At 45.1% G+C, this 9,485-nt stretch overlaps 1 protein-coding gene across 1 annotated transcript; it reads right to left on the bottom strand.

Annotated features, from left to right (window-relative positions):
- Window positions 1-1,156: 1,156 nt before the first annotated feature.
- On the bottom strand, window positions 1,157-3,534 carry LOC133922345 (uncharacterized). The gene is given in 4 exon segments (XM_062367638.1): window positions 1,157-1,509; window positions 2,753-2,906; window positions 3,014-3,201; window positions 3,295-3,534. Coding segments are annotated over 4 exon segments (648 nt in total). The 5' UTR covers window positions 3,379-3,534; the 3' UTR covers window positions 1,157-1,287.
- Window positions 3,535-9,485: the final 5,951 nt, after the last annotated feature.

Below are 9,485 nucleotides of genomic sequence, written 5' to 3'. Positions count from 1 at the left end.
CGACCAATCAGTCAAGGGGCCTATGCGTACGTTGATGATGGATGGGAGCTCGGAATGTGTGAATGTTTTGTTGACTTGTATTTATGTGATACTTTCCTTGGCAGGTGGTGTGCAGGATGGCTTATTTATATATATAATGAATGTATATGCCTGTTGCTGATATAAGAGGATTGAGATGCGTGAGCACGTCTGGTTTCATTTTGGTACTTACCGGTTACTACATTTGTTTTATTTATTCTTAGCTGGAGGGGCAAATGATGGGCTATCTATCTACAAAATGAATGTATGTGTAGAGTGTAGGAGATATGAGAGGCCTTGAGTTATGTGATATTGTATTGCTTTTGCATTTGTTGATTATTATTACTTTGTTTCATTTTGTTCGATTGATGGAGGCGTGAAGGATGTGTGTTATCTAAATGGTTGTATGAGTGTGTTATGGTGTGACTGGTTTTATTGCTTACACTTATGCAACTGCCTACCCAAATTGTTTTATTCTTATTGCGATTGTGGTTTGTTTGCTTAGGTGAATAGGAAACATTTAGTGTCATTAACCTTTTTTGTTTTCTTTTTCTTTTTGTTATTTGAAATGCCTAATTTCGCGCGTCGAAGACGAACACTCCATCTCAGACACAGGTATGGCCGTGACTACATCAAATGTGCTCTGTACCTCTCTTTGAATCTAGCACCTGACAAGATATTTATTTGCCAGAATTTACGAATTACAGCCGCATTCCGTTGTGTACGTACGATTCGTACCTGACGTCGCAAGAAAGCCTTCTCATGTGCAGCATTTAACGGGGATGGTACAAGTGCGTGAGTAGCTGCAGTGGGGGCACCAAAACTAAAGCGTCCACTTTGCCTCTGGGCAGCATGCAAATATGCAAATGGGGGCGACTAGCCCTACACATTGATGAGAGGAGTACGCCGCATGCTGTGCTGCGCCAGGACCAATCCGCTCGGTGAAAAAGGTTCACGCCTCACCAAAGATCCTGCAGCAAATGTGGCAAGTATATATGCTTTGCACCTACTGCAGGGGCCAAAGGCACAAGCCTTCTGATCAACCGTCCCAATGAAGTGTAACAAACTGAGTAACAAGCTTCCATTCTGAAGCCGTGAAAAGGTACAACATGGCTTGTAGGGAATAAGTTCCTCGATGGACAACTGAAATGAAACCTTCTATCTCTTGGTACCTATCAAGTTTTTTTCACCTGTACAACCGATGAATCGAGCATGAAACGGAAAGAAGTCACTGGACGTACCGATGCAGGCGTCCTCGCTTTCTGGAGTTCAGATGGTAGTGTGGGCTGTCTTTTGATCCCCAACCTGAAGTTCAAAAGCTTTCTGGAGCTACTGCTGAAGCAGCGCTCTGAACTGGCGGGCTGAAGCCAGGATCTCGTCCAACCTTGCCTTCTTTGCCGTCAGATCGGACTTCCTGGCTTCTGCCGCAGCAATCCCGGCGTTGTTTGAGTACATCTCGCTGCTCTGCAGCTCTTTCAGCGTTGATTTCAACTATAAACATTAGAGATGCTGTGCGACAATCAGACATAGATATGAATTCACAACATCAGTAGCCTCATAATTTGGCCCTATGCGAAGAAGACCCAATCACACAAACACTGGCAGAAAATAATGTAGCTGTAAGTGCAAGATGCGATCTTGAGCAATGGTTCCCTACTGGTCGTTTCAGATCAGTAGATCTTGAACTGTATATTATTTGGGTTAGTTCCTTGCTACTGCAGTATATTATTGCACTGCAAACCTTACAAAATGGACCAACCAATAATTTCTTAGAAGGGGCAATTCTTATATACAGGAACAGGTTGTCTTTTAAATTCAGATTAATGCTATTTGGATGCTTGTGAAGTTAATGGTTATGTGCAGACCATGGTCCATGACTCCCAATGCATTGTTTTCTTGCATGGGCAAGTAATGTAACAGCTACTTGATAAGATAGAGAATCGACCAAGATGCAATAAAATAAAATATATGCACAGCTTCCATGAGCAGCCATTTACCGATACCTTGGCTTAATAGAACAAAATTATCCAGCAACGATTCTCTTTACGAGTCTAGCATTCACAATAACTTCTGATACAAGTACAACCATAAATAATGTCTTACACTTCTACCTAGTAGAACAACTTATAAGTGACATATTAGAACATAACAGCGGCATGAACCATTATGGCACAATAACACATCTCGCGTCAAACGTTCATATAAAATAGTAAGCAACGGACCCAAGCAAAAACAGATTAGCCTTTATCAATAACCATACTCCTTTTCCATGTTTTAAGTGAAGTCACAAATGTTGGTGCAGACCAAGACAGGCTCGAAAATTCAAATTCTTCTCAGGAGGCAGCAACCATGACCCAAGAGTTTATCACCCGCATTGAACCGGGCCATTTGAATTGCAATGAAATCTTCAAGGCAAGGCAACATTTTGACTACATGGCAAGAGGTAGCTTCCGGCTTGCCTTTGGTCCATTCCATCGGACAGACCAACAAAGTTCAATCTCTAAACTACAAACTACTAGCTAGTTTTTAACTCAAAAGACAAGCTGCTAGCAAGTGACTGAAACCAGTTAAACACCCCTGCCCTGTTGCCATTTGATTCGAACATGCCAAAGTGTACCGAATTAACAATTCACCAGTTCACCCAGATGCCAATGCTACCACTTGCAATTAGCCTAAACAAGCTAGGAACTGCAATAAGCTCGTAATTTATGGATGCAAAGGATTGGGACCATACTTGAGATACCAGACCCCTCAGCCTCTGCACTTCCTCACGAGCCTCCGCCTCGAACCCCCGCGACACCGCCTGGAACTCCTCCATCTCCTTCCTCTTGGCCTCGTAGAAGCGGTCCCAGTCCTCCTCCCTCCGCTCCACCTCCTCGATCTCGCCCCTCACCGAGCTGCGCGCCCAATTCAAGCATGCAGATGTGGAAATTCACCTAAAACGAGAGGATACGAGTCTTTGATGGGAGGAGAGAGAGGGAGACGGGTTGCTTGCCTGAGTTTGCGGGTTATGGCGTGGCGGCGGGCGCGAGCGGCGTCGATATCGGCCCGGGCGGCGAGGGCGCGGGAGGCGATATCGGCGGCGCGGCGCTCGAGGAGGAGGCGGCGGAGCTCTAGGCGGCGCGCGGCGGCGAGCTTGGCGCCGAGGATGCGGGACTTGGCGGCCTGGAGCTCCTTCTCGGCCTGCGCGGCAAGGGAAGGGGAGGAAGGAGGCGCCCCGGTGAGGTCGGGGAGTTAGGGTTTGGAGGGTTTGCGAGAGGAGGAGGAGAGAGAGACGTGGAGGAGGGCGAGGCGGTGGTTGCGGGCGTCCTCCATCTGCTGGACGCGCTCCTCGAAGGCGGTGGCGGCGGAGAGCTCCATCGCGGTGGCGCCGGCAGCCGCTGGCCGGTGGCGGTGGGTGTTTGGTTTGATTTTTTGAGGGAAAGGTTCGCGGCGTGACCGCGAGACCGTCCGACCAAGAACGGACGTCGAGGATCAGAGCGGGCAAGGCGCTTATTGGAACGTGTGAAATTTCTCCCCGCTTGTACTGGAATGAACTTTTTTCTAGACAATTTCTAATCTCAAGGGATCTAAAAAGATTGAGGAACTTATTTTTTTTAAGAAAATCAATCACATGATATCTCCTGACTTCGTCTTCAAATGATAGGTCAGTAAACTCACATAAATCAGTTTTTAAGAAGATACTCACTTTTATGAGCACCCGAGTGGACGACCTTTCAAATGAAGACTCTACCAACCGAGCGATAATGTATCATTTGGTTCTTAGGAGTGCCAGTTTGGGGTTTGGGGCATGATCTCCCCGCCCATATGATAGGGCAACAAGCACACCTTTTGATGAGTAGCAGTAGTTTAGTGGCGAGGGCGTCATCCCTACCAGCGTTAGGGAGGGCTATGGGGGCAATGTAGCGAGGCGGCAAGGGAGTCATCAACCATGTATGATGGAAAAGAATTTACGACATTGTGGAGAGTAGCCACGGTGGCACAATGTTGACAATTTTGACCTTGGTAAGGGAAGGAAGGACGAAGAAGATTACAAATGGGTTGCTATTCATTGCCCAACGTGATGAAACAGTGGTCCTTGCTTCTTCTTGTGTAGTGCAAATTTCTCATGTTTTTATCTGAATCCTGGATGATACATTGGTGGTGATAATGTTTGTCAGAAGAAAAATAAAATAGTTTTTTTTTCTTTTTCTCTAAGGTTAACGTGCCAATAGGTTATAGACATTCCCAAATAGACCAAAGTGCTTCTTCAACTACAAAAGGTCTAAATTAGTCTCCAATGTTTAGCTTTATCCCTACGCCTAATGTAGTTGTCGAAAAACCATAGTGGAAGCTCCACATAGATAACTCACCAACCCGCGGACATTGAGTATTGAACTTTGGGTCTTTAGCTAGAGACTCAGGGTACCAATGGAACATGGAATTACAAAACTGATATTGGTATGATACATCATTGCCTCAGGAGAGTTTGATAGGTAGATAACTCACCAATCCGCAAGCATCTATCAAGTATTCAACTTTGGGTCTTTAGCTAGTGACTCGAGGTGCAAATGAAACATAGAACTACAAAAACGATATTGGCCTGATACATCATTGCCTCATGAGAATTTGATAGGCAAGCAGAGTCCGATTTACCTCGCAAGATAGGCTATACATTCTTCTCCGCTCACCAATTTATTGCATAAACCGTGTGAGCAAACTAGATCGATGACACCTCCTCTCAAGTCTCATCTCTTGATCCTTACGAGTTGTAGCAGCGCCTTCACAGTTCACGCCGACCACAAAAAGCATACCATAAATAGGAAAATGACACACAAGCAAAGAAAAACTTTAAGTTACGCATTATCCAACTCGTTGGACACCGGGCGGATAAGAAGATGAGAAAAAAGAAAGATGCGGTAGCAGATAGAAGCTTAGCTTCGCGTCCACTTCTTGGCAAGTCCATCAGCTTGCACATCGAGCATGGAGCTCAACACAAATCATGGGCATCTTTGGCCTGTACGAACTACAAAGAGTTGGTCTCCGACAGAGACTGGTCTGGCCTGGGCAAGCTAGACCCTATCGTTGGTCGATGTGTGGTAACCAGTCGGGAGTGATGCCAACTGCTCCTTGCCTCACCAACAAAGCAACCCAACAAAACATTTGTGCTAGTTGCATCTAGATCCAGCCATCCAGGGTCCACAGTTACTGCGTTAACACTATATATATTTCCTATCTATGGCAACCGAATGCGCATTGTTTGACTAAGGTATCCAACTGCTACAAATCATTTATTGGTAAGTACGTACATACGTACGTAGTGAATATTGATAATTTAAGATCTCAGATTCAGCTTCTGCACGATATGAGTTGATAGCTAGGATCGATGGATGCCTTGTTTGTATCTGGTTCGGAGGTTGGGTACTTGGGCCAGGTTTGGTATGTCCTCTCTTTGTGGTTCAATTCGTATTTCTAGACCTGATCGATAATCTTACTGAGCCGTCCGTCCATAGGCAACATTGTCATCAAATTTGGCCAAAAATGACCCTGGTCAAAAAAGAAAAACACACCAGCGGCTCTCTAAGGCCCTACACAATGTGAGTGAAGATTGAAAATTTGCGTTGTTGCCACGTTGAAGATAGGTTTGATTGGCTTTTGTCCCACAACGTGTGGCTTCAGCGCTAGCTGCAAAAGTCACAACCTGGCATTGCATTCGCGCTCCCTTTCATCCGGCAGCTGCGTATGACAATGACATCAACTAGCGCTACACTGCCCATCGGGATGCTCGAGTTCTCACTTTCTCCATTTTTTAATCGGCTGACATCGGCGCAAGAAGTTGCGCACTCCCAGAATTTTGGCGCTGGCATCGGAGGCTGCAGTGTGTGGAGTGATGCCTTGGTGCTCTCTCTCCTCTTTAGGCTCCACTCCAAGCACACACTATAGAGGGCATAAGGCGCATCCAGTGGTCTAGGTGCGGATCTTATTATCACGTTAATTTGGTCATTAATTTTGAGACCTTGGTATACTTAAACTTTAGATGAGGTTTCTCTTCCTGGACACACGAGCCACAAGGGAGTCGCGTGTGCTTAGGGATAAGTTTTGTATTTAGGTCATTAGATTGATCCAAAACTTAAAATTTTTTAAAGATTCATGCTCACCTAACTAGGTTAATAAAAAAACTAAATAGAGATCCAAAACTATCTATTGAATACTCACTTTCATCGCTACGTGTGATGTTGTCTCTTTGCATAGAGAGAAGAACCACCACCAGACCCTTTGCCTAAAAAAGAAAAGAAAAACCACGCCCAAGCTGATGGATCACAGGACCAGGAGAGACAATGTGGGAGTCCCAGCCCATCAAAGCTTGTTGTGCTCTGTGGAGAGGTTCTAGCCTGTCTAGATGCGCGCCTCCAGGTCCAGGCTCCACCACCCGCCTGCCTCTCGACCTCGTGAAGAATAAGAGGCGGGAGAGCTCCTCGCCCTAGTCGCACAAGCTCACTCATTGCTCCTGTGTGTTACATGCCACTATGGAGCAGTGGGACTGAACTGGGGGCACGTTGCACATACTACTAGTAGAAATTTGCATGCTAAATTTTCAAGGGAAAAGTTTATTATGAGTTCTTACATGAGCTAGAATTTACACACTACTAGGGAAAAGTCTATTACTAGGACCACGCAGCAAAAATTGAGTTCTTAGATGAGCTAGAGACCATAAAATCTATTATGAGGCCATGCTGGATGTTGTGTGGCGATTTTAACCTCATTTATAGAGCGGAGGATAAGAGCAACGGAAGAATCAATAGGCACCTCATGCGAAAATTCAGAGACACACTGGACAATCTCCAGTTGCATGAACTCAAGCTAAACAGAAGAAGGTTTACCTGGTTCAGTCAACAAGTAAATCCTAGCCTAACAAGAATATAAATATGCTTCTTCAGTTTGGATTGGGAATTGATGTTCCCTAATGCGCACATGCAGGCAATATCCTCAAATGGGTCGGACCACTGCCCTTTGCTCATTGAAGATAACCTTCTGAGAACAGGATACAAAGCTTTCCGCTTTGAGTCATTTTGGGTGAAACTGACAGGTTTCATGGACGTAGTTCAAAAGAGCTGGACCAAGCCAGTGTAGACATATGATGCTATGATGAATTTGCATGCCAAATTCAGTAAGCTACAAATGGATTTAACAATATGGAAACAAAGGATAGTGGGAGATACTAGGCTTCATTTGGCGATTGCACAGGATGTCATTTTGAGACTAGACCAAGCGGAGGAAAAGCAAGCACTCAGTGTTGACGAGATCGAGTTCAGGAAGTACCTGAAAAGCAAGTCAGTAGGACTTGCGGCAATTGAGAAATCGAGACTTCGTTAGCACTCCCAGCTGACTTGGATAAGAAAGGGAGATGTAAACTCAAAATTCTTCCAACTAAAAGCGAATGCAAGAAAGAGGAAGAACTTTATTCAGAGCCTACGGACCGAGCACAACATTGCTTCCTCCCATGAGCAAAAAGTTGACGAACTTTTCAATTACTTCAAACAGCACATCGGCACGCCTAAAAAGAGGGAGCTGGCGCTGAATTGGTGCGTCCTCCGTTATCACCACATTGATCTTGAGGAGTTATAAGAGCCTTTTGAGGAGGAGGAAGTCCTAGCAACAATTAAATCAATCCCATCCAAGAAATCCCCGGCCCCGATGGCTTCATTGGATTGTTTAAAAAAAAGTGTTGGACAATAATTAAGGATGATTTAATGGTTGCGCTCCAGTGCTTCTATGACTTGCGATGCGCAAACCTTCATTGCCTCAACAATGAAAACATCCTCTTGGTGCCTAAATGAGCGGATGCTTCAAAGGTCAGTGAATACTTGCCAATAAGCTTGATTAATAGCTTTTCAAAAGTAATCTTAAAATCGATGGCAAACAGGCTTGCACTGAGACTCAAAGAAATCATATCACGCAGCCAGAGTGCATTCATTAAAAAACGGTGTATCCATGACAACTTCGTGTATGTGCAGAGTGCCATTCGGGAACTACATAAGAAAAAGATGCCTTCGTTATTTGTGAAATTAGACATTTCGAATGCTTTTGACTCCGTTAGTTGGGTTTATCTTTTTGCGGTCATGCAAGTGATTGGATTTGGTTAGAGATGGTGAGATTGGATCGCACAATTGCTTGCTACCTCCTCGACCCCTGTGCTCCTCAATGGTGAGCCAGGGCTCCCTATCATGCATGCGCGAGGACTAAGACAGGGAGACCCCATGTTCCCAATGTTACTCATCTTGGCTATCGATCCTTTGCAACGAATTGTGCAGTTAGTGGAGGAAAGGCAGATTCTTAGCCTGGTTCTGCCTCAAAAGGCAAAGCTAAGATGCTCACTGTATGTGGATGATGTAGCCATTTTTACTAATCCACATAAAGAAGAGATGAAAGCTTTGAATGAGATTCTCACTGCTTTTGGAAAATGCTCGGGGTTGCTAACAAATCTATCTAAGATAGAGATCCTTCTGATCAGATGCCAGGACTGCAGCCTTGTGGAGGTCCTGGGGGATTTCCCCGGTGAGATCAAGTATTTCCGTTGTAGATATATTAGGCTCCCTTTACATACAAGGAAATTGCAAAAAGTTGACCTTCAACCTCTACTTGACAAGTTGGGAGGCCGGCTACCTGGTTGGAAAGGTAGATTGTTTTCGCTGGCTGGGCGTGAAACTTTGGTGAAAGCGGTGCTCTCTTCACAACCTACATACCATCTAACAGTGATTTCGCTCCAGAAATGGCTTGCGAAGAGGATTGATCGGATTAGAAAAGCCTTCTTTTGGAAAGGGGAGGTTCCGAAAAAGGTTAACTGGTCACATTCCCTTTTTTAACTGGGGCACTACGGCTAGGCCTAAGGACCTGGGCGGCTTAGAGATCTTGGACATCGAAAGATTTGCTAGAGCTTTACGAATTAGATGGCTGTGGTACTAGTGGACCGATAAGGATTGACCTTGGGCCAATATGCAGGTCCCTTGTGACAAGATTAACATAGACCTTTTTCATGCTTTCTACGGAGGTGACACTCGGAGACGGAAATAAGACTAGTTTCTGGCATGATAGCTGGATAAATGGAATAGCACCGAAATTAATTGCCCCTGACCTATTTCGATGTGCTAGGAGAAAGTTCCGGGTAGTGAGCAAAGAGTTACAAAGCGGAAACTGGATCCGCAATCTAAAACCATTAACAACCATAGATGAATTTTCACAATTCGTTGACCTCTGGTTGGCCGTTCAATAGACTCAACTAAACCCAGCTGCGGATGATCAAATTAGATGGAGATGGACGCAAGACGGTATGTGCACGGCCAAGAGTGCATATAGAATACAATTCACTGGAGCGGTGAAGCGCTACAATATGAAACCGATTTGGACAGTCCACACCGAGGCGAAATGTAAGACTTTTGCTTGGCTCCTTGTCCAAGGGAAAATCCTAACGGCAGAAAACTTAGCCAAAA

Source organism: Phragmites australis, chromosome 6 (assembly GCF_958298935.1).
Source record: "Phragmites australis chromosome 6, lpPhrAust1.1, whole genome shotgun sequence".
Taxonomy (NCBI): Eukaryota; Viridiplantae; Streptophyta; class Magnoliopsida; order Poales; family Poaceae; genus Phragmites; species Phragmites australis.
The sequence above is the reverse complement of the archived record's forward strand: the minus strand, read 5'-3'. Positions and strand labels throughout refer to the sequence as shown.